At 47.7% G+C, this 25,946-nt stretch overlaps 1 protein-coding gene and 1 long non-coding RNA gene across 4 annotated transcripts in view; one reads left to right on the top strand and one right to left on the bottom strand.

Moving 5' to 3' along the window:
* The window catches only part of LOC135911482 (G1/S-specific cyclin-D2-like), a 353,997-nt gene that overhangs the window by 266,626 nt on the left and 61,425 nt on the right, over positions 1 to 25,946 (top strand). Inside the window, exons 1-4 of one of the 2 annotated variants that reach the window (XM_065443791.2) lie at positions 9,760 to 9,855; positions 11,213 to 11,296; positions 13,678 to 13,993; positions 23,321 to 23,536. In XM_065443791.2, coding sequence (XP_065299863.1) covers positions 13,766 to 13,993; positions 23,321 to 23,536 — 444 coding nt within the window. In that variant the 5' untranslated portion in view covers positions 9,760 to 9,855; positions 11,213 to 11,296; positions 13,678 to 13,765. Of the gene's footprint in view, positions 1 to 9,759; positions 9,856 to 11,212; positions 11,297 to 13,677; positions 13,994 to 23,320; positions 23,537 to 25,946 lie in introns of those variants that run through there. The other variant, XM_065443790.2, reaches the window with a different exon arrangement.
* The window catches only part of LOC139050663 (uncharacterized), a 239,044-nt gene that overhangs the window by 74,068 nt on the left and 139,030 nt on the right, over positions 1 to 25,946 (bottom strand). The window lies entirely within an intron of this gene.

Below are 25,946 nucleotides of genomic sequence, written 5' to 3' on the forward strand. Positions count from 1 at the left end.
AACCTATACAATGCAGTCCATATACTCGTAGATATACACTGATGTATACACAAATATATACAGATATAACATATTGATAAACACACATGTACGCACATACGTACGGTATACACGCCCTTGGTTCATATAAAGCAATAAACATACAAAGCAGTCTAGTGAAGCACAAAAACAATATGTATATATATAATGAACGAGATTTATGTTCACAAGCTTGAGAAAAACTCAGCCAGAGAGGGCTATTAAACTTGACCGTTTCTTGAAAAATTCCAATCACAGATCGTTCTTGGGAAAAATGAATATTTAAAACAATTATTACATATTTGTTACGGTGTTAATGTTTGATCATGCTGTTGTCTGGTGTTTTAACCTAAGGAAAATCGAATAGCTGTAGATGCATCAGCCTGAACATGTCCCGCTACTATATATATTTGATATAGAAATTTTAAACGTGAATGATGGTTTCTCGTGGCTAGATGTTTTAGGTTAGCTCTGGTTAACAAGTTTGTTACAGATGTGCGGTCATAACGATTATATATAAAGCGACCTGTTCTTTTATGAATCCTTTTTTATCTTTTCAATATTTGTTCTTGTGCATGAATCCCTGATAACAACGGCGTAATCTAACTTAGGCAGAATGACAGATTTATACGCAAGAAGACGGACTAGAGGGGTGGATAGTTTCAGAGCCCTGCGAAGGAAAAATACTTTGCGTTGTGTGTTTGCTGTGACTTAGTCAATGTGTTTATTCTATCTAAGATCATTTGTTATAAGGAGACCTAAGTACTTATACTCTGCTACTTTGGTAAGAAAACTGTTATTGATAAATGATAAAAGAGGGGTAGTTTTTTGTGAGTGATTTTCATTGCTACTGTTTTTTCAAGCTTGAGGGCCATTTGCCAATTTTCGCACCATGACGCAACCCTTTGAAACGCTTGATTTAGGAGCAGCTGGTCAGATGTGATTTTAACCTCGGAGTATAAAACACAGTCATCTGCCTATAGTTTACTCTTAACTGGGATGTCGTCAACAATGTCATTTATTTATAGATATTTCGCTTCAGCAGCATAAAACTGACGTGGCAAGATTACATTTTACATTTTCAGTCGTGCATTGTATTAATGTCTGTGCACAGCTATATGCATAAGAGCAAAGATAATTGACCACTTGCAGAAGTCGGAGCGCCACCTAGCATGAAAAACGGGAAGCTTGCGCCTCGCCGCTTGGTTGGAAAACATCCCGGCTCCAGCCTTGCTTTGGTACGGCGGCATCGAGTGGCGACGTTGTTTGCAGAGCTTCTTTCACGTTTTGTGAAAGCGTCGACGTTCTTTGGTAGTTGCCATATATGACCTGCCTTAAATATGATTGAAGAGGACTTCATTCTCTTGCCGTTTTTGCAAATGGGACGGACAGCTGACTTCTCAGAGCGCTGGATAATGAGCGACAATGCGTGGGGTTGTCTTCATGCCAGCACTTCGTCCGTTTGTCAAGCACACCGCCGATCGGCTTTAAAAAAAGAGGGTTAAGTTAAGCACATAAAACTTAACGTAAACAGCGTGGACCTTCCACTTGGCCTCATAGGAGCTACGTACACACCATCCATGAAGTCGGGCATCTACGTGGTTACAGCATGGTTCACAAAAGCCATTGTCGACATTGCCGGAGAGCACTGTGAATGTGTGGCCGGATGAGTGCTTTATGCCTGTCGCATTCCCCGAACTCTTAGTTGTTGCATGGAACAACAGATGTACGCGTTCTAGCTTGCAAATTTGATATTCATCTCGTGCTGTTTCGCCAAACTGCTGTGTTGCATGCTTGTGGTTTACGAAGCCGTATCCCAAATTTCGCATGCAGTAGGTTATTCAGTTTGTTTTTGCGAGCGCTAAGGCCTCAAAGCTTACGCCAACCTATTTTATTATATGTTATATTAGCTTAAATATGGGCAGCGCGTGCTTCCGCAGGCCTGTACGCTCCCGCTCACTCGCGAATACTCATCAAGGCAGATAGTTTGACGAATTGGTTCGAAGTCATGTTGGAAGAGAGCGCAACACAACTGACATGTACGGAAAAAAAAGAAGACGAGCGCAGACTCACAAGTGACATGACGTACATAGACTGGCCGCATCTGTTTGCGCCGTTCTTCACAAATCGCTTAATCGTACTCGCATCTACTCAGGGTCACTCAGTGACGAGCGCGAAGGAAAACTGCATTCTTTATACTTAAAAGCCTCAACGGGCCCTGCCAGCACGTCGCTGGCCTTCTGTTCAGCGTTGCAGAACTGGCAGGAGATGACAAGGGAATAGAAGTTGCCTGCATAAGCCACAGATCCTAGAATGCACTGTTAGCTGCCACGGCGTGCCGTCCGGGTTCGACCGCTTCACCGCTGCCGTCCGCAAACTTCTCCACATTAACCTTCGCGGGCGGAAATCTGAAGAAGTTACTATTTCCATTTTCATAATAATAGCTCGTGCAGCCGAAAGCTACTCAGTTGGCCGGCATGTCACGCCCGAGCAGCGCAGTTTGCTTTCCAACCACGGAGACCGCGCTCACGAAGCGCCGCCCCGCGGCCGGTTTTTGCGCATGCGCAGTCGTACTTCTGCAAGTGGTCAATTAGGCCTACTAGCAGTTCTACAGCTAGTATGGCGCGGTTTGCTGAACTTGTACAACTTTGACACACATTTTCTTACTTCATAGTTTTTTTAACAAGTTTCTTTGCCTTGACTTTGTTCAATTTGCCTTCTGCGCTAAAGCCCCAACGTCCATCGTGTCAGACTACGAGAACATATGTGCAACACAGAACATGTTAACCCAAAGTATAACTTATGCTACGCTTAGTTTGTATCTTAAATTTTTTATCTAAGCACGGGAAAGTTAACTCTTACCCAATGTAGCATTTCTGACACGCCGGAGGGATGCTTCAGTTGCGCACAACCAGCAACATCGATTATTAGCTATGTGGTTAATGAATTAGTTATTGTAGGGATTACTTTCTTAGGCAAAAGATTTTCATTGTGTTTTTGTACAAATCCACAACTGCAGAAATGAACGTGAACAAGTTGTTTTCGTCTTTCTTGATGTGTAAATGTATTCGGGCATTACAGGGTTAACACATGAAGAAGTGTTACACAGACTTCCACGGGTTCACTTTCATGCCTCGTTCTACTAACTTACCTTTCGCACCTTTCCTATGATAATTTCATATAGCAAAAAAGAAAGAAAAGAACAAGGCTTTCGAGAGAATACTAAGCCGCAGATATTGATTCATTTCGCCTCCAGCGTGCTACTGACATCAGCGTATTTTGCCACTTGACGATAAGCTCGTTTCGGTACATCATGACGTTATCAGAGGCTCTTGTAGAAGAATTCAAAACGTATCCGCAACCAAATGACATATTAAATACATATGAGGCTGAAAAGGGAAAGCAGAGATCACAAATATATATATATATATATATATATATATATATATATATATATATGTGTGTGTGTGTGTGTGTGTGTGTGTGTGTGTGTGTGTGTGTGTGTGTGTGTGTGTGCTTTGTTGCCACTGCCTTACATGATCCGCTTTTGTTACCTAATCATTGCGACAGAGAGTTTCCGACTAGCCAACAAACGATAACGCAACGGTGGACATTAAAATAAAGAATGCCTATGGCTGTGCACAACGTCTGCACGTTCAAGCTTATACCGGCGAACATCAAAGCTGCCATCTCACCCTCTCGCCCCCCTCAACTCCGCCACTGTCCCTCACCATACATCAAGAAACGTCCACATTCACATCTTTCATCCCAGCAACAGACTTGCCTTCCCCTAATCTTGCTGCGGACAGAGGTTGCAACATTCAACCAGATAACTGCGGTGATGTCCTAAAGCTCCTCTCTTAGCCTCTTTTTTTTCATGTTATCACTTGGAATCTACCAAGTTCTCTCCGTGCTTCCATTGTGCGCCCAAAGAGAGAGAGACGAGAGAAATCGTAATCTCTTGCGGTTACTTTATTTCGTGTTACTTTTCCAACACCCTCTTTCTCCTGCGTCACAGCGACGTTGATACGATGTCACAAGTCCAGCGACCACGCATCTCTATGGTCCGCGTCGGAAATGCAAGTCCAGCGGTATGTAGACCACGGCGACACCTTCGGCAGCCTGTCCGGATCGGCCGTTTTTTGGTCGCACTCGGAGGTTGACCGCGACGCGGGTACGTTGCTCAAGGGTCTCGCGTTTCCTTTTTCTTTTTTCAGCTGCCCGAATTCCCACGTTTCGATGATGCGTGTCGGCAGCCGCGCTCCGTCCCGAAGCTATCGCTTCCTGGGAAACCTGCAGCCCCGCACGGACACCCACTCATCGCGCTGGCCAACCCCAGCCCAGAGTCCCCCCCTCTGTCGTAAACGTGGCCTGCGTACTAATGATGCCCTCCGCGCTGCATGTCGTGTTGTGTCTTTATTTCTCATTTTGCCCCGCGATCTTTAATTCCCGCCATGTTCTTAGTGATCGACATGGCAAGAACGATCGAGGAACGCTGGGTGCAGCTGATCTAGAGTATTCGAGTACAGTGCGCTACTAATAGATCTGTGAGGCTTCCATTCAGTCAGCATCACACAGAGGGTAACCGGAGGCAGCAATGGAGCAGCATATCTTCAGATTCCTCTCTCTTTTTTTTTTTTTGACTGACAAGACCGGGCAGTTTTCGCTGAAGTGCGACGATTAAGTCAGCTAGAGTATGCCATCTCCATTTCATTGAGCCTTATCACCCGCATAGCAGTATCAGACAAAAAACGCGACCACGGCAGGCGTTTGCGAAAGCATTTGTGAAAAAGTGTCCACGTTCCCGTCCAAACGAGGCATTTTCCAAGGAGACCTCCAGAGGTCGAATGCACTTGCCAGTGCTACACCGGCAGCAGCTGCATTCCATTCTCGGCATAAGGGATTTAAAGGGCAACCGGTTAACACTGTGCGCGCTCTTCCGGTGCGGCCTCTCCTTCTCCTCTTTCTTTTCGTGCACAAACGCTCAGCTGCACATAAGCCTCCGTACGTGGAACGGGAGTGCAACGACCAAGAATCTCTCGAGGGGGGGAACGCGGGTGACCGGCCAAACACGCTCATTCATTAGACACGCGAGCACGCTTAACACACGTCGTCAGCAGCCTTCAAAAGCGCGACGCGGAGCCTGTCGCCGGACGGACGGTCCACGATGGCAGCCCATCAACACAGGCAGAGCGCAGGAAATCATGTGGAACTCGTCGACGCGTTTCCGAGATGAAGGTGGTTGGGGTCCACGCCGCAACCCCTGCGGCTCCGGGAACGGAGCGGGGAGCTCCCGAAAGCGCGTCTACAAATTCCTCCGCCAGGCCCGGCGAACACCGAGCAGTGTCAGCAATAGCGTGGCGGCATCGGTAGAAAGCTTCGGATGTGGTAGGAAAGCGGAAAAGGGACCAGGGGAGAGCTCTTGTCATTTACTTTTAGTTTCCTTTCTTTTTTTTTCATTTTGTTTCCAACTAGCGGCTCCGTTTTGCACAGAGGCGCATCAACGCACGTGTTTCAGCAGCGTGGCTTCCATCCCTTGCTAGGAGCCCAAGGATCACACAAACACACACAACACACACACACACACACACACACACACACACACACACACACACACACACACCACACGCACACGCACGCACGCACTGTCCTCCAGGGCTGGGCAAGTCTGCACTGCCTTTCATTTCGGCCCCTTTTAGGGAAAGAAAGGAACTGGGGAGAGAAATGGCCGCTGCCGTCTTGGAATGGGAAGCGTGGATTCTCGGTACACGGCGCACCCTCATCCTCTGCTCCCTGCATATTTTCTTTTCTTTCTTTTTTTTTCTAGCTACATTTCGCTAAGTCGTCTTTCCTCCCAGGAATCCGAGAATTTGGGGCCAAGCCCCTGTTAAGTTTCCTCGCTTCCTTCGGGGAGTGGTGGTCCGTTCTTTTTCACCTCCCTCCCCATGCACGAGTTGGTCGCTGCACTTGCTCTGTCCACTGCGGTGGACCTTGTCTTCTCGATATATATTTTTGTATTTCCCTTAAAAAAACAAAAAAAAGTACGATAAGGTAAAAGCCGAGAAACGGAAGAACAAACGCACGTATAGGGTAGAGCCCGAGAGAGATAGAGCAAGCAAGTACGGCCGCTCCCAAAGAAAAGAAAGTTCCAGTTTCGGGCCCGCAGCGACGTCAACACGTGGTTCCCCTGTCAGTTTAGAACGGAGGGAAAAAAATCGCGAGAAACAAAAAACAAAGGCGGGAATGCCACGGGGCCCGCCGTGATTGCTTCCAACGTGTTATTCCAAAGTCAATTTCCGCCGAGACCCTTTGTGTTCCGCCGGCAACCCACGGTTCGTAACGACCTGTTCGATTGAACATAATCGACGCCTCGTGCCTCCTTTAACTGTGCCCATACGTGTATATTCCATTTTTTTACCCTCTGCAAAGCAGTGTAACTTGCAAGGCACTCGGGCGAGCGATCGTTCGCTCTTTTTCTTCTTTTTTTTTTTTGCTGTCTTACGTTCCCTTTCGTCGCAATTACCGAACTTGGGCGTAAGGTGAATGCGTTCAACAATGCTAGAGGGCCAAATGAGCGTCCTCATGCACTGGAAGCTGAAAGGATGCATACATACCCTTGGTATCATTTTTCAGCGTGAAGTACTTCCGAGACACCACAGTCGTTTGTGAGACTCCCCTTCGGCTTGAACCGCGAAGAGTCAAATAGTTCACGTATACTAGTGTCTCGTTAGTTGAGTAACCTGCTTAGAGCTTGTGGAGTCTACGCCTTAAGCAGTGGGTCACATTGCTCCCTTTCCGTCACGTATAGTCGGCCCCAAATGTTTACGGACCAAGGGATCTGAGAAATGAAGATGAATATATCCGTATCCTCATAGTGCAGATTGGTATTCGCATTTCCTCTCTCTATAGTGTAGTATATGCCAACATAATTGGGATGTACGGTTTCATTGGCTATAGTCTTACAGGCTGCGAGGAAATTCAACGAAATACCTCTCATGAAACCGAATGAGGACAAGGTTTAGCACTTGTATTATATACAGCAGCAGCCGTTGATGGTTTTCTGTTTCTTTAATTAATGCTTCACACCCATTGCGGCGAATCCCACAAATTAAAAGAAAAGAAGAAACAACAATGCATAACAAATACTTTACAATGCTCTCGTTAAACGAGGCGCGTGAAGACAATGTTTCAGATCCCATCATATCCTGCTGCATCACGCTTAGAGATCTTCATTAATGTTTCTTAGTATTACGGCTAACGACGCCCGTTTCACTACTTCCTCAAAACTGTACCTGACTTGCAGCTGTCGGTTCATCGTTATACAGTGCACGTTGATCCGGTTAAGGTGTTTCGAATGGACGCAACAGTTCTCGACCACCCTTCTTGAGTTAGTGGTATAACACCAATAAAACGTGTCGTGTTGACAGCCCTCAGTAAGACGTCCGTAACTTGCAGGACAACGTTCGTGGCATCATCGATCTATTCTCGTGCTTAGTTTGATGCTCCGTGCTAGTCACCGCGTCGATATTAAATCGGTGCACCCGAGGACCATGAATTACGCCGTAACTAGTAAGCGCAGATGTGGCTGTGCGCGAATAAAATCAGCGAGACGCTTCAGGGGTAGCGCGCGCATGCGCACACTGGCTTTTCCGCATGCGTAGCAAACGGTATCAGTTTGACAGAGTAGTTCCGCGGAAACCCGCAAGATGGAGAGAAGTAATTAACAAAGGGAGAATCAGACATCCACCCGTTCGTAGCAATTGCTGCAAAGGAAACCCATACGGGTTCTTTGAAAGAAAAGCCTCGAAGTTGAAGGAAAATTCGTCCTGGTACGGTATTCGAACCCAGGACCACCGCCTTTCCGGGGTAGCCGCTCTGCCACCTGAGCTAACCAGGCGGCTAGCAGACGCTAGGGTGAAGTCGAATTTGTCAACTACTGGAAGCAACTCAAACGGTATTACGCTTAGCTTTAGAAAGGTGAATGCTCCGGCGCACGGTGACCACAACTTGTCCGGAAAGTTGACTCACCCCGTCGTAGAAGCTAGTATGCCGGAAAAGAATATTGAACAGATGAAAGAAGCCTTGACATTATGAAATGAAAATGAAATGAAATTGTTTATTTGCCATCCTGCACATTTACAGATGGAGGGACTGTAGATAAAAAGCTGTCCTTCAACAGCTTGACGTGTCCACAATCCCCGTTTCTGCAGGGAGGCAGCATAACGTATGCGCACATACATGTACATACATATATGTAGCTGTGTACATAGCTGCAATGACATGTTACTCACTCACACTTTCATGTCAACAAAAGAATGCAATAACACAGATACACAACGCTACCAGATATTACATCGAAACCGTATACATCAGTTTCAGTTCCTTGGATGATGACGTGAAAAGATCAAATCGGACGGAATTATAGTAATTTAACAGTGTTGGTATTGTGTATTTAAGGCATTGTTTCCCATAGTTTGAACGTGGTGTTGGTACCAACCAATCCTCAAAATGTCTTGTAACATAATTTGTAGATTTTCTCCGAAGTTGGGCTAGAGTACGCAGGTTGCTGATATTTCGATGGATTTCTAGTTTATATACATGACTCAGACGATATCTGTAGAGATTGTGAGCTGGGATCACACCAGAATTATTAAAGAAGGTTATTGTCGATGCTGTGTAGGAAGCGTTATATGCGTTGCGGAGATACTTCTTTTGTAACAGGTGAATATGTTCTAGATTGGTGGATGTTGTATTACCCCATACTAATTGGCAATAGTTTAAATGTGATTGAAAAAGTGAATTGTACAGCAAGAGTTTAATACGCGTGGAAAGAATGTATCTCATACGGCCTACTACACCAGTTATTGTACTTATTTTGCTTAGAACGTGTTTCACGTGATCGTCCCAAGACATGTTCGCTGAAAAGAAGACACCCAGACATTTGAAGGTCTCGACTATTTCAATAGTCTTTGAGTTTAATACAATGTCTTTATGGGGAGGTATTTGCTTGTTTTTCGGTCTGAATATAACTGATGTCCTCGTCTATGGAATGCGTAGTAGTTCACGTGGGAACTAGTGTTTAATGTCTGAGGTGTATGCGGGCTTTAATAAGGTGCTGCCGCATGCACGCATTTTTACTAATATTTCCTATCGACCCCACTTTCAAGACGTTGCGGTGCCTGAATTTATTTGTATATACGTACACGCTATGAGCAATTTACACACTCTGGGGCGTATCTTTGTCCCACAACAAAAAGCCTAGTATGTCTTGCCTGCGTTTCTTGTCTTGAAAACTCCGATCTGCGTTCGCTGATTTCCTGTCAAGAATTCTATGTCACCCTGATAATGTGCATGCCACTCATGACCTGGAAATGTCGGAAGATGGATGACAAATATCGCCATGTGACAAAGATACGTCCCAAAGAGTGTGAACTGCTTTTAGAGCATAAATTGGAGTATTTGGAGCTTTCTACGTAGCAAGCCGTTCAGCTCTTGTACGTGGGGAAAAAGAAAAGAAGCCGGTGTTTGCGTATCCCACGTCCGGCCTTTAACCGGCGGCGAACACGTCTACTCTAATCTGGTAACTGCGCTTCCAGAGATAGACGCCGCAGATAACAGCCTTCGTTCGCCTCCTTGCCTGCAGGTTTGCATATGCTTGTTATCTCGAATTCCGTGGCCGTTGTAACTTGGCGTCCCCGAGGGCGTTCTTAATATTTTCATTTCCACGTGGCAACAGTTACACAGTGTAGACACTGTACGCATCGTTTCACGAAGGTGGGCCTGTTACTGTTGGTGCTTCAGAAAATCCGTGTGTCCTCTACGTTACGCCATCGTCAGGTGAGCTGCTGAACCTCGCCACGTACGGCTCGCCACTTCCACTGAGGAATGAATTTCCTGCCTACTGTAAACACGTGCAGCTCCAAGAGGCCAGACGCACTGTATAATCTGTATAATCACTGTGATATTGCTTAGCGAGTTAGAGCTTGACAATTTGTACGGTGATTTATTTGAACACCACACACATTCTGAGAGTGGTCGGGTGTGATGTTTGCATGGGAAGACGCAGAAAGCAAAGCTGTAGGAGGACGAAGATTGCGTTGATTGCGGGCATCGCAAAGTTGTTCTTCGCAAGATGAACAGCGCATGGCTGGACTTTCAGCTTCTTCTGGACTTCCCAGTCAGTTTGGTTCTCGGTCAAGTCACATTTAACCACCCGCAATGTTGCGCTCTCACCATTAGCTAAAACTGAGCAACTCACTCAGCATAAAACATTGCACAGGTTTTGCGTGCTGGTGGAGACAGTTGAGCAGGATACGAAATGTTGGTACTATTTGGAGCGCGAACTATTCAAATAGCGGGGCTCGATCCAGTGCGTGACAGTCATTCGCGTAACTACGTGTATTATGCAGCACGCATACGGCACATGGCGCATAAGATGCAGGAGTACAACGAACGTTGCAAGGGTGTTGTGGAGGTCGTTTAAAATGAAACGTAAGATAATAGAAAAAAAATTTAAAAAAAGGAAATCGTCGTTCGCGCTCGCTTTGCTGAAACAGAAGAAACCTTTACCGAGTCAACACTTTCTCTCTCTCTTTTTATAAGCTCTCCTATTCGACGCTTGATCGCACACCATAGATTGGACTTCCATCACGCAAACCGCAAGGCACTGGCTGTCCCCTTCAGGCATAGTACAACCCTGCTCGCACACGAATGCATTTGCGGTCTCGTTTTTCTGCCAAGCATTTAAAGACAACAATGTCCTTCCTCGTGAAGTCACAGCCCTCGCAATTTGTTCAAGATGTAACTACTACTTTTTCTGGATTTGAAAATTGTGGCAACAGTGTTTTGTTTTTGTTTTTACATATCTTGTTCACCCACCTCATTTGCTATACCCGGGGTCTTCAAAAGTAAAGTGTTCTCACTCCAACACTGCATATTGTGATTTCCTGTGTCATCTCTCCCTTTGACGCAAAAAAACAATCATAGATCACTACTTAGTTTTTTTTCCCATCAACTTTATTTGGAGCTTAACAGCAAAAATTACAGCGAAATTGCAGGAACAAGGAAACAAATGACAGGCTCGAAGCTAACCTGAAATTCTGCACAGCTTTCTTCGTATTCCAGCTTGAGGACGCCAAAAGAATGTTTGTATTGTTGTCCTAATCAGTTATTCCTTGTGTCCTACTACTTTCAGATGCAGGCACTCACTGGCCTCTGTGAGCAATCAACTTCGCGAGTGCAGCCGATGCATCGCGCATGACCATAGACGCCAAGCAAGGTGAGTCTACGAACCTTCGAGATTTTCAACACACTAGAATCTTTAGCCCTGCTGAAGCATTTCTTATGCAGTTTTGTAAGTAACAAGTGGTTTTCTAGATGAACACGGATAGTAAACATCGCATGCGGCAGATAGCGCTATTTTGTCGCATCGGTTGGATTACTTGAAAAGGTGATCACTAATCTCGCGGTGAATTCCAGTGTGATGTAAACTATTGAAAAAAGAAAAAGGTTTCACTAGATCACTTTTCAATTATTCGCGTTAGGAGAGATTTCAAAATTTAGAAACTGAAGGTATGCAGTAATTAGTTGATATTCATTTATAACAAATAACCTGCTTCGTACGAATTTTAAGAACGGCATCCGCAATGTTTGTGGCGAAATGTACATCCATGTTCCAGCTAACACTGATTGACACATACTGGAAATGTGCAGCTTGTAGTATACGTGTGAGCCATTATTACGTTATCGACATGACTGCACAGCACAAAAGAAGAGGACAAGAGAGAGTACAGGACACTGTCTGTCCTGGTCTTTTGTGCTCTGCATTCACGTCGGTATTGAATCACGAATTTACTCACGCTTCTACCTTGTCACATTTCAACGTTGGTAACACTTGTCTTGGCTCTAACGACAGGCAACACTCTCCAGAAACATCCGACTTCAAGTCGTATAGAAAAAAAGAACGAAATACCTTGGGCAGCGAGGTCATAAATGCCCAACAGCTTATACAAATTTCAAATTATACAATTTTTTTAATACAATTTCAAATACAATTTCAACAATTTTTTTTTCTGTCTTTTCTTTTACGGACGAGCGTTTCTATCACGTATGAATCGGAGGTGGTTGCGCGTCGGAAGAGACGAGAACAATTGTTCTGAAGCGTAAAAGAAAGTGGTCCAGAAGTTGCCGCTTCTGTGATCACGTCGCTGTTCACGACCCATCACATCGCGAGTTGGATTGGTAAAGTCATCGAACCTTGTTGCCGTGCCAGGGTAAAAAGAGAAACCCCACGCGAACGGGAGCGCGCAACGTACACGGTCAAGTAGTTTCCTAGTGCACCGTCAGCTAGCTGCGCGACACCAACCGACTCACAAAAGAAAAAAAAAAAACAGGCAGGCGCAGAAGATACCGCGACACTGGCCTGGCCAGGCCAAAGCAAAAGAAACAGAAAGGTGGCTCGAATGAAGCTTTTTTTTTTTTTCCGTAACGTCGTCAGCTGAGTCGAGGCGCTCGCTATCGAATCTCCGAGAGCGTTCGAGAAGTCCGAGACGTCGTTCTCGGAGTAGCCGAAACGTGGCGATGAACGCGCACCACCGAGTCTAACCCACTGGCCCGGTAGCAACCGACCCCCCTCACCCCCCCCCCCTCGGCGAGGTTGGTGTGAAGGAAGTAAAGAGAGAGGATGTAGAATGTGAATGAGGTGAGGAGGTTGGGTCTAACCAGGGGCAGGAAGGACAACGAGGTAGTGGCGGCGTAGCCCCCAGTAGCACCGGCGAAAACGACGAAGCCGAGCGATAGCGACAAAACACACGGGAAAAACTGAAAGACGGAGCAGCACGAACCCCCGCGCAGCGAAAAGCAGCGCACGTCTCGCCTGTCGGACGTCCCGGCGAAACTGGCTGGCCCGACTGCGAGCGCCTCCCGAACACGCGCAGATCGGGGGAGGAGGTCCGCTGTTAGCGCCGCGACGGACGGGGTGGTGCTTTTGCGTAGTGAGTTTGTCGGAGGGGCTGAGGGGGCTTTCTATCGCACAGCGCGGCACACAGCTTCAGAGATTGAGAGAGGGGGTGTAGCGCGTAATCGCCCCTGCTGCTGGTTGCAGTTTCCCTCTGTTTCCCTCCCCCATTCCTCTCACCCCTCCTCACTAGGGCGTGGAGGCGCACTTGGAAGACCTTCGTAGCGATTCATACAACACTTGACGGTTGGCGAGTGCACATCTCGTAGCAGCGTCGTCCCTCGCTCTGGGAAACCCACCTCGCACACGGCCACTACTCCCTCACTGCCGTGCTTGTCGAGGGCGAACGAGGGACACTTCCAGAGGGTTGTCGTGACCTTGCGGGCTGCCGACGCGAAAGTGAAAGAAAAAAGGAGCTCGGCCACTTGCCAACCGTCAACAATCAGAACCTTTCCCGTCACGCATTTCTCTTAATCCGTTAAAACGAAGTAATTTTTGAGACGAGCCCCATTGAGAGTTCGGGCACAGTTAGCCGTCATAGCCGAGTTAAAGGAGTTCCGGCAGGCTCCTCGAACCCTGTCCCATGTGCGAGTCGGTGTTCAGGATCGGTCAGGCCTAGCCGCTTCTGCTTGTGGTCACGGCGCTGGTCTTGAAGAATAGCACTGACCTCGACACCATCGGGGCACCTGTCGGTCCTGCTGCAGAGGACGACGGCCAGGCCAGCGCCGATCGGGAAAACCCGCCACTGGCAGAGTAAAGGGCCGCCGCTTCGTGGCTTCTGCAGCCGGCACAATGACGGAGCTCTTGTGCCTCGAGAAGGACGTGGATTTCCAGGAGCGGCCCGAGGGCCAGGGCTCCGTGTGCTCGTACAGGGACCCGGCCATCTTCGACGACTGCACTGTGCTTGAGAACCTGCTCAGATCCGAGGAGAGGTACCCTATCAACCCACGCTACTTCACCTGTGTCCAAAAGGAGCTCTCCGTCAACATGAGGCGCATCGTCGGACGCTGGATGCTTGAGGTCAGTGCTTTTGGGCCCCCGGCCGTCTTGAATTTTCTTTTGCCTGTGTCGTGTCACGTGCGTCAGTAGCCTGTGCTAGCTGGAGATCGAAACAATTGCCTGTATGCACCCGTTCAACTGATGCAAGCTCTCTGCTCGCTCGGAACGTGCTTGAATTCCACTAAGTCAAGGGCACCCCGGTTTATGGTTTGCCATGCATGTCACCCACGGGCAATGCTGCAAGACTAGCGCACCTAACCTGATCATTCATTCAGAATTCACTAAGTGCTCGCTGGGACTTGTGCAAAGCACATCCCACAGCCTCAGTCAACTCCTCTTTGCCACGACGCCCTTGGATGCTGCTAGTTCACGTGGAGAAATCTCAAGTAGAGATCCTCTACGAAGCATGCGGTCAGGACCAACGCCCGGGGTGCTACGTTTCCCGCTGGTTCGCAGGTGCTACCCGCGAAGGTGGAGCATGACTCGCACGAGCGCGCCATGCCTGCTACCAGCCGTAATGATGCACCGGCTCGTTCTTTTCCACGTGTCTTGCAACTCCTTTGCGAGCGCTTCCGCGAAGGCCTGCAGCACGCGCCGGCGTGGTTGCGGCAATGTCATTTCGCAATACAGGAATCGAGCACGGCAGCCTGCAGAACCGGCAGTGCCGGGCATCGTGAAGCCCGCGCACTTGCACACGCTGACTTTTATTAGTCTCGACTCCTTATTCGAGTAGCTTGCGGTGTTACTCGTTCAGATGCCAAACGCGTGCGACTTTTTTTTTTGCTCCTCACGGAAAAGGCACATCGGGCGCGGAACGACAATCCGAGACACCCTCCACAGCTGTCCTTATCACTACGATGTGACGCCTTTTATAGCAAGCTCCTCTGATATCTCGCACCGTCCGGCGGATCGTCTGGGCGTCTCTCTCACAGCTTATTGGTGAAATAAAAAGTGCTTTAACTTTAGCTTCTTTAGCACCCATGCACTATTTCAATCATCAAAAAAAAAACAAGAAAAGACAGGCAAGAACTTTATATTGGCCCAATCGAGAAACGTAGCATTTCGTCCAGGCATATTGAGAACGTTTCCATTGGCCAGAGAGTTTCCTTCTCGCTCATCTACACGTGGAAACTTGCGCTTCTAGAACGAAAAGCTGAACTTCTAAAGGTGACTCTGAAGCACCGAATTTCGAAGAAAAACACGTGGCTCGAAAAAAAAGAAAATTAAGTACGTGGACGACAGACCCATCGGTGCTTTCTCGCCGGCGAGATGGGATGGCGACTCGACCGAGACAGGTTATAGCATTGGCCGCATGGTACCTGACGCATTCAGGGTGCCGTCAATTTACGCTGCTTTATTAGTCTTACCTCGTTTTTTTTTTTTTAATCGTGTGCGCCGTGGATAGCAGTCGTCGTCCACTCGGCCGAGGAAAAGTGGCCTCACCGTCTCCGGTTTTGCTGCTGCTGCTGCTTATCGCGTCTCCGAGTGTCACTGCAGCGCCGCTCGTTTCTTCGTACATCTGCACGACTGGCCACATCGCGTTGGAAAGCCGCCCAGAAAACAACTCCCCGGTGGCACGCTTTTATTTTTTTTTTCTCTCTTGCTTTTTCTTTTCGAGCTTTCCGATGGTCGCAGGGAGGTGTAAGCGCTACGCGAGCATCTTGGTTTAAGCGATAAAATGGCGAACCAGGTTTGCTACAGTGTCGCCTCACTGTTTCTGGCTCCGACAAATGTACAACTGCCGTAAAGGTAAACTACAAAATCGGAAGGTGCAAGCGATTGCCGATGGTGCGTCGCATATTGTGCACTGCTGCGAAATATACGCGACGACAACTGCGGGAAACTGAGGGACTAGGCTTTTTAGTAGGCAGCAAATTATCCAACCCTTGCCGATGAATAAGAAGGCGTAAATGCGTCAGTTGTCTGCCAGGTAAAAAAAAAGAAAGCCTAATTCAGTGTTTTCGTAAAAGTCAACTGAATAATTAAAGAACAGAGGGAGAAATATGGGGAATTAGCCCTTTCCTGCATTTTGTTGGGTTGGAAAGATTCCGATGCGAGTTTAAAAGCATTTGCCATGATGAAGAGCTGATAGCTTTTTCTTTCACACAAGGTGCGGACGCAGCTATTCTAAGTAAACCTGCGAAAGCGATTTCCCAGCAGGTTCGATATAAGGAAGCACTACTTCGCAGGCCAGTTCGAAAACCGTGAGTGCTGTAGCGCCTTAAGCCGCAATTGTCAAGTCATCGATCATCGTTATCATCATCAGCTTGACGCTGGAAGGCCCGGGTTTCACCTAAATATGTCCGATCATTCCCATCCTTCAGAAACCTACACCACCCTGCACACGTGCATCCTTCCATTCAAATCTCTGGCACCTACGACCAGGTTTTCGAGCGATTAGAATCCATTGTCGCCGCAACTGACCACTGGTAACCCGCTCAACGCCGTTCAACAATAACTTTTTTCGCATGACCTGCACGAACCTCCGGCCAACTCCAGATTCGTTAACTTTAATCGAATAAGAATCGCCTGTTACTTGTAATCCTTACGATTCATTGAGGCACCGTGGATGCGTTCGAGATAACTCCTCTGTTTTCGTGGTTGCCCACGGTATGAAATGTTCTGCCGAGATGGGACGGTGCTTCGGATCGGTCCTGTGGCGTTCGAGTTCCCCAGAGCGACGGCAAACACCCGCTGCCTCACATCCAACATTGTTATCAGTTTACCCTGCCTATAGTTATCTGGTGAGAAGGGATGCTTTGCAAGCTTCTTCGGCAACAGCACTGGCTCGAGCACTGTTCATGAATGGGCGCTGGTCTGCGAACTTTGAAAACGAAATAATAAAAAAAAAACATGAAGATTGGTGAAAAAGCAAGGAGGGCGTTGCGATTCCTCAGTGCAATCCTAGTCTAATTATCGAAGAGGTCAAGCTGTGTCTAATTCCGTCGACGATATTTTGCAATTCGCCGGCCTCCGCGGCAATAAATAACACAGTGAAGGGGTGAACAAACCAGTCGCGAAAACCTGTTGCGTATCTAAAAAAGGAGAAAGTACATATACCCCGCAAACACGCCGAGTGTTCTATGCATAAAAAAGGAATGTAAAAAAGTAAATGCATCCAGAGTAGTAGCACGCTCGGACTCCCACATCGTTTCTGCGACGGGACTTGAAAGGCACTATTTCGCTGGGAGCCCGATGGAGATCGAATAATGTAATCCTACTTAGCACAATAAGGAAACGGCATTAAAAAGCGAGAGAGAGAGAGAGAAATAATGACTTCGCGAACCGACAGCCTCTTGGCTACGCGACCAAAATTAACTTCCTGTAATAATTGAAAGGCATGCCGCGACTTTCTTCTCTGTTCTATGCATTGAGGGCCTAAATATCGTATCCCTTAACGTCAGCTTCTTTTTTATGCTTTCATCTTTTTTTTTTCCTTCGCTTCACCTTCGGCTAACGCGCGGGATCTGATTGAAGTCCAGTCATGTTCCACGCCCGTGGTGATCTACAGGGAAGCCTGTATGCCCTGTACCGCGCCGAAGGCCGGGCAAGGCGACAGGTGCAGCAGGACTTGGCAAAAAGAAAAAGAAAAAGAAAAGCAGAGAGTAGCTAAAGCAAGACTCTCATAGGGGGGAGGGTGAAGAAGTGCCTATACAGGTATATGCTGGCGGCTTTTCGATCCTTTCCTTCGCTTTAACTTGCTACCCCGCCTTTGCGTTTCTGTGTTATCCTGTGCACTTTTCTAGTTCTCGACGTCACCTCCCCGCATCCATTCTATACTCTTCTTTTTGCTGTAGCCTTCTTTCCCCGCAGACGGAGATGGCGGCGACTATTTCGCACCAGTTGCGTGCAGCGCGCCGCAAGCTTGTCGCACCTGGTGCCGCGTTTGCCACGCGCTGCCTAGCAGGGGCATGTTCTCGCAACGCGGTCGCCTGGCTCGCGCAAGGAGAGTTCTTTTTGTAACCTTCACGGAGCTTGGTCTCAATGTTTACGCATTCGAAAGGGGAGTCGTCGTGGCGAGAGAGCGTACGCAAATGGCGACGGTGTACGCGTGCGCACACCGAGAACTAGCCATCGGAGCTTGTCGCAAAGGGATGGAGTCAAGTTTGCAGCTCTGCAGCACGGATTAAGGCGAGCGCCGACGCGCTCGAAGAGGCTGCGCTTGAGAGACAGCCCAGATATCGTTTCGTCAACGTTTGCGAGTTTCGCTCAAATGCTGATTCTGTGGTCGTCCTTCTTAGACGGTGCTTTTTTTTTTTTTTTTGCTAGCGCGACAGGCTGCAATGTCATCTCCGCGAGAGGACTGAGGCAAAAGCTGCGGCCATTGGCGTCGTATAGTTTACGATAAAATCTTGAGAATGTATAACGTGCCCCGAAAAAAATAAGGAGGTCACGAAATTTGAAAATAACGAAAGTCACTTACAAATTGGGTGGGCTCCCGCTGAAGTGGTGGTGTCTATTCAAGGCTCAGTATTCACCCCCTCTTTAACCCCGGCTTCCTTTTTCCTTTTGTGTCGGGGTTTCATTGTGATGTAGCACGTGTGCAGAAGTACCGTGCTAACACCGAGAAATGACCTTCTAACTCATGCAAAGCTCGTGCGTTTTATTCAGCTAGGCGTCTATTACATAATTTCTCGTCCTTACATACGCAAGTGACCAGTAGTGATTTCCTACCTTCTCATTCCTCACATTTAGTTCCTAAACAACCACTCACTACTAATACTGGTACTACTATTACTAGTAGTGCTACTATAGTAGTAGTAGTAGTAGTAGTAGTAGTAGTAGTAGTAGTAGTAGTAGTAGTAGTAGTAGTAGGTAGTAGTAGTAGTAGTACATATGCACACCCACCCTATTCGCAGCATAGTCTTATTGAAATAGTCCTTTCAACGCTCCGTGTCCCACCGGAGCCATAATCACACATAAAGAAAGAGAGCAAAGAGAATAGGGCCACTTGAGCAAAGAGTTCTTGTACTGCGTCGTTTTCTTTTTCTTATCCGGGGCCCTCGGCGCCTGCAGCCTCTTCAGGACAACTCTCTTTAGGGGACACAACCGGGACAAGTTCGCCCCTTTTGTCTTAGCTCCGAGAACGGTTTTCTTTATCGGCCGCACCGGCGGGCTCCAGCCGCGTCCCCTTCGTCCCCGAGGGACTCTAGAGAATCTAGACGCCCGCACGCTCGTTGACTCACTCAGCGCCGTCGTGGGCCGAAGAATCTCGCGAAGCCACGAGCAATGCGAGATAAGAGGCTGACAAACGTGTCCACTCGCGGATGTTCATTGTTTTACCGTGTTGGCTCTCTAACTTCACTTCGGAGACGATGTGCCCACCCCCTCTCCATCTTTCACATTCCCTACCCTGCCCTCTCACTCCGCCATCTCCCTACCATCTACTCGTACTAGCTAGGCAGCTGCACTAGATTAGCTCGGTACGCTTTTTTTTGTATTTCTTTCTGTCTTTGCTTGCTATCAACGTTGGCCCCTTGCGGTTTGGCAGGTAACCAGATGAGAACGTTTTGGAGTGTTTTGTTGTGAGCATGCGCCTCTGTATCGATGCAGAAAGCCCCCCCCCCCCCCCCGTCTGTACACACTGGTCACGGTTATTGCCAGACGGCATCCTTGAAAACTGCAGATGACATGACGTACGAACGCTGTTGTTGGATTGCCGGCATTGAGTATACCTGTTTCCCCGCAACAGTATTCTGGCAATATGGCAATATTATCAGAACACTCTTACAACATTTATGAGAATATTTCAAAGTCTCACCTTTCTTGTTTTCTTTCTTTTTTGTCATATACCCATAATATGTCCATGGGTCAGTATATGCCTGCATCACCTTTATCTTGATTGCATACACCACATGGCCCCAAGACATACATGCACTAGCGAGTTATGACACGAAGTCATGATGCGAATTCTAGGTAAACACTACATAAAAGTTAGTCATGTCGCATATTTAGCCCTGAAAGATATTGGCTCATAATGTTTCAAACACGGGTTATTAACTTAGCCTAACGGCAGTCATTAATTAGCTTTGTATGGACGCATGACTTGTAATAATAGTGCCAAGTCTGTTTAAAGCATTAACACTGTTCCCTATCGTTCCTTAACGCCCCGAAACATTTATAAGTGGAGATGCAGCTGTAGTAATGAAATTTCGAAGCACGAACTGTTGGGTTCTCTATAGAGAACATCCAACTCCATATGTATATAGGTTTCCGCAACCGCGAAGCGGTCCTTGCTTCTATGTACGTGAAACTCCTTAGACCTTGCGCAAGCAGCATGTGAACGGGGGATAAAAAAAAAAACGTGAAAATAAAAAAAATAAAAGAAAACGCGCTTGATCCGCAGATTGCCACTGAACTTCGCGTCTCGAGTCGTGCATTCGTCAGCAGGTGTGAGCAGATCCGCAAGGAGCACACGTATCACCTCGCCTTGGTTTTTCTATTTAATATTTTTTCTTTATCTCTACCCCTGCCCACGATATACGAGCCCAGTACACGTGGGAGTCGCTCTCTCGGCAGTTTTCTCTCTCTCTCTCTCTCTGACGCCTTGTTTTATCTAGCCTCGCTATCACAGTATACACCGTACTTCTATACCGTGTATTGTCAGCTGTTCTTCGAGGCGCTTGTGTGGCCTGACATCCTGCGCAGCTAAGCTCGAGGCATTGGCCTGAACGTGCTCGCTTGCTTTCGATACACGTGCATATAGCAGGAAAGTGGCACTACCGATTTCACCAACGTGTTATCCATAAAGTACCTGGTGTTCATTTTCGATGTCTGGCACGCGCTGTTCGTAATTTCCCGATCAGGTTTCCCGTATCGCTCATGAAAGCTTCGTAAATGCGATTACGAAAGTACGGTGCCCCTTGTGAAGCTTGTAAACTTCGACATTCCTCTGCTCGAGGAAACATGTGAAGTGAATTTCATATGCTAATATATGAGAAGCCCGAGATTTTCCTTTTATCCCGTTTTGCATTTGCTACCTTGTAACGGAAGATTAATTTTTGCAGTGACATTTATTCTTGCTCTATGAAATCAACAATTTATCATCAACCACTTGTACGTGCCTCGCGTCGACGATGTATTTTAACTCAACTCTTGTTTGTAATGCGCGAGAAATATTCCTTGAACTTCGGTTTTTACAAGTAGTCAAACTCTTGAGAAGGCGAAGTTGTCACCGTTCTTGTATAGATTTTCTGTCGCTGCCTTATTTGCTTCTTTAGAAACTTGTACGACGCTTACAGTGTCCTTGTGAATAGTGTCCCTTCTACACGTACTCAGTGCTTACTCTCTCCCTTTCTTCCCCTTTCTATTCCCCTTTCTCCCACCCCCAGTGTAGGGTAGCAAACCGGATGCTGTTCTGGTTGACCTCCCGGCCTTTCCTATCCCTGTTTTCTCTCTCTCGCTCTGTACGACGCCTCTCTCTCCGAACAGCTTTACACTGACTGGATTCGTGGCCGCTCTCTGAATCGAAGAAGCTCGGCAAGAAAATCATTGGCAAAAAAAGTGATTCGTGTACTAGTGCACTAGTTGAAGTGCACCCGTTTGAGAGACCGCTTATAGTGTCCCTGTTCAACCTCCCACCTACACTCAGTGCGCACTCTCTCCCTCTTTTTAGTCCCCGTTTCCCTTACCCCCATTGTAGGGTAGCAAACCGGACGCTCCACAGGTTGACCCTGCCTTTCTCTCTCTAGTGGTCACTTGAAGTAACTTTCTGCGATTATCATGCGGCTCGCGAAACCGCGCACAAACCTTATATCAGACGTTGCGGCGCAAAACAGTGGAGCTCGCGATAGCTGTTAGCGAGAACACTGCACGCCATATCAGTGTGGCACAGACTAGACTTAGACGAGTGGTCGATTTCTTTCCTCGAAGAAATACTTAATATATTTTTATCGCTGCGTGCTACTGCGCATGGCTGTGGTTGAATAATGCCGAGTTGTTGCTTTCTCCAACGCGTGACATAATCCTTCGATTTGCATCGTGCTTATATTTGCCAAGAGGCAGCGGTGTTCAGACTCTGTGTTTAAAAAAAAAATGCCTCCTGAGGCGCGTACCTTGAGCATTGAAATTTATGTACGGCACCCTCCACTCTTGAGGACGAACACACTAAGGCAGTATTCATACTTGGTACATCTTTCACGTTTTTTCTACTATATATTAGAAAATTTGTAGTGTTTCTGCATACGAAAGAGTAACCTTCAGGCAGTCAGGAAAAATTCGAGCTTGAATACCGATCACGCGACATTCTCATAATTGTGCGTAAATGTTGCAAACTGGTCCCATGTTCTCGGTATACCGCGTACGAACGAACTTACCCGATTCTTATAAACCAAGGTACTGCGAGGGTATAGTTACCTCGTTCGATCGGCTGCTCAGAAGGTCACGTGGCTGTCACATGTCATACACATTGAATGTATCATTTTTGATAATATTGCCTTTGATGTCGTCGCGGTTAAAAACACTCTGCGAAAGCAACAGCATAGCATGACTTGTGAAACGGATTCTGGGGTTTTACGTGCCAGAACCACGACTTGTAACGTGACTTCTGGGCACAGATCTTTGAGAAACCGCTTGCGTAATAGTGCTTAAGTGGAGAAGCGGGGAAGAAGTAGCTCAAACGAGCTGCAGCCACGTACAACGCTTGTCGTGAGCAGTAGTACTGTCTCCGAAGGCGAAGAGGAAACGCGAGGTGACAGTGGACTTGTCGCAGAAACGCACAAAAGTAGCGAGAAATGCGCTAATGATGATGAACAAGGAAGGAGGAAGCGATCCCGAACCAAGGCGATAATAGCTGCCGCTTATTTCGCCGCTGTGAAAAGCACGTCGACGAGCACAACATGGCAAAACGCATTTCGTGTTCACACCTACTTGCGACCTTTTCTTCACGTGTCTCTCAGTCTTTTCTTTTTGTTACTGTGTGACAGTACTCACATTCATTTTTTTTTCATTCTTCTTTCTTTATAGGCATCAACTAATCCGTTGTACTTAGCTGCTTGTACTTAGCTGTCCATTATCGTGTTCTTTGGGGAAGTGTCTGAAAGCTTGCTTACATGCTTGCGATCCCTTTTATCTACGTATACTTTTTCCACTATGCTCATTTTCATTTAGCTGTACAGTTATGAGCAGGTTGAACCATGTATCTTAACTTGTCCACTGCGCTTTGTCATCGAGTTGAGCCCCCCAATGCTCGTCCCTGTCTTGACCACCATATGCTGTCCAGAAGGCCGGTGATGAAAGTTGCCAACCTTTCAGTATCATCGAATCAATGAAATCAAATCAATCTAATCTCGCTTTATTCTTTGTCTCTTCCCCCTTCCACCCCTCCACGTTCATTCCATCGTGCCCCAGGTGTGCGAGGTGGAACAGTGCCGCCCGGAGGTTTACCCTCTGGCCATGAACTGCCTGGACCGGTTCCTCTCAGTGCGGCCCGTGCGAAAGTGTCAGCTGCAACTCACGGGAGCCGTGTGCATGTTGCTCGCCTCAAAGTTTCGCCAGACGAAGCCCCTGTCTCTGGAGAGGCTTTCCATGTTCACAGACTACTCGGTCACCAGGGAGGAGCTCAAGGTGAGCGTACATATACTGTTGTTGTTCTTGTTTGTTTGTTTGTTACAGTGTAGCTCCTTTTTTGTCATTTTATGGTTGCTTCTGGCCGTGTTCAGACCAGGAGTAGTTCACGCAGAAGTAAATAGCGGTATGAACTAAAAAAACACAAATACGTGGATGCGCAGCGACGAGCTTGGGATGGGTCGATGTCCTCTTGGGGCTCCTTCAGAACTAAGTTTAGAGCTAAGGACGTTAAGATTTGCCAAATCTTCTTTTTGCTTCAAAAATTACTCAATGGTTAAGTTGGTTTGCGAGATGAATAGGTTTGTGATGCACGCGATTTGTGAAGTAAGCGAATCAGAGAACGCGGTGTTGTGGTAGTTTTCCTGGTCGAACCTGCCCCGATAAGCACGCGTCATAAGAGCAACGCCACTGATCTTTACAACTGGGCTATTCGCACAACGCTCAAGGAGGTGCACTTGCTGCTGAGGCGTGTCTGGAAGAATAAAAGAGCGCAAAGCCATCGACCGATCAGCCTCGTTGATTTGACGCTAAGGTGCTGCAACACAAGCGGGAATGTCGTGTCGATTTCTTCACATCTAACGTCGAGTCTGCCATCGCATCCTAGAGCTTCACCGCACACTTGTAGAGTTCACGAAGACAACAGAAAATTCTTTAAAAAAAAGACGAAATTGTGGGGGCAGCGTTAGCGGCGTGACCAGCCGTGGGAAACGTCTCGGTGCCTCAGCAGAACCGCTCCTCTTCTAACCGCTTGAAACCTACACTACGCTGACTACTGGGACCTCCTCGGGGCGAAAAAAAAAAACGCAAAAGTAAAGCAAGAAAAAAAAAATTACCGACGATTACGTTACTTCCTAATGCGAAATTTGAGCGCAGTAAATAAGCTGTTTCACCTTTTCGATAGATTGAGGCAAAGAAATCGAGCAACACATGTATGCGCTATCACAGAATTTTTTTTTTATTTTTCACACGTATTCCTTTAACAAAGACTCCACTAACAGTTCTTGACAGTCATGAAGGAAGCTTTGTGGTCGGAGAAATAGACTGATATATGTTCGACTTGGTACACCAATGCTTGATTCTCAAAGACGAGATCTATACAAGTGCCTCGCGAGGTTGTCACAGCCGTGGGACGCGTTACGAGCGAGAGGAACGGGATGTTCTCCCGCATAAGTGTTAGGAAATTGCTGTTTGTCTTTATGTCAACATTAAAGTCCCCCACTACTAACATCGGTGTGGATCGATGGACGGTTAATGCGAGTTGCAGGAAGTGCACGACGTCTTTCGTGAGTGCGGTAGCGGACTCACGAAAGCGGTATCAGTCGGTCGCTGCTAGCGCTGGGGGGATGAAAGGGGGGCGGAGCTGGTTACGAGGCCGACGACAACGCCGACGCGAAACCCAGGAACGGACGCCAAAGAGCCATTTGTGTAGCCAGCCCTCCTCCACAGTCTCTCCTCCTCCCTTCCATCATCCTCCCTCGCCCGGAGAGCCGACAGCGCGCATGCGCGGCGGCGGAGCAGATTCGTCGGCGAGCTGGTTACGAGGCCGACGACGACGCGAAACCCAGGAACGGACGCCAAAGAGCCATTTGTGTAGCCAGCCCTCCTCCACAGTCTCTCCTCCTCCCTTCCATCATCCTCCCTCGCCCGGAGAGCCGACAGCGCGCATGCGCGGCGGCGGAGCAGCAGATTCGTCGGCGAGCTGGTTACGAGGCCGACGACAACGCCGACAACGCCGACGACAACGCCGACGACGACGCGAAACCCAGGAACGGACGCCAAAGAGCTGCGCTCTAAAAAAGCTTGCGCATCAATCACGAGCTGTCGGCGGCTGCAAAAGGAGGCAGGCAGTGCTACCGCCATCTTTTCGGGATTGTAACTCTATATCGAGCCTGCAGTGCACTTTTCAAAGTACCCTCCACCACCCTGCGTCACAAAAGAAAGAACACGGCGCGGAGGAAAGCGAGACAAAAAAAAAAGAAAGCAAAGAAGCAGCAACAAGAAGAGGACTCCCGCCCTGCAAGGAAGGCCGGTGATGCCCCTGCATAGATAAAAGGCGCGCAGTGGATGGCAAGGAGCAACGTCCTCCTAAACGGCCCGATAGTCTAGCGTCTCAGTAAAGACCCCTGGCAAGACCACGCAACTGCCGGCTCGTGACGTTTCCCTGGTATTCTACTTTTTCGTTTTCGTTATTTGTCTGTTAGTTTGTTGTTTCACGCGGCCCTTTCGCCGCCAGTTGCGCCAGCTGTAAAGATGTCTCGTGCGAGTACCATTGATGGATCGCACACAACAAATACTGCTGCCAGTGCGTAAAGAAAAAGCAGTGCGTAATCTAATCGGGCAATATCCTCGCCGACGTCACCTCCATGCGCTAGGTGACATCAAAAGGAACCGCGGGCGGACAAACAAG

Source organism: Dermacentor albipictus, chromosome 10, assembly GCF_038994185.2.
Source record: "Dermacentor albipictus isolate Rhodes 1998 colony chromosome 10, USDA_Dalb.pri_finalv2, whole genome shotgun sequence".
Taxonomy (NCBI): domain Eukaryota; kingdom Metazoa; phylum Arthropoda; class Arachnida; order Ixodida; family Ixodidae; genus Dermacentor; species Dermacentor albipictus.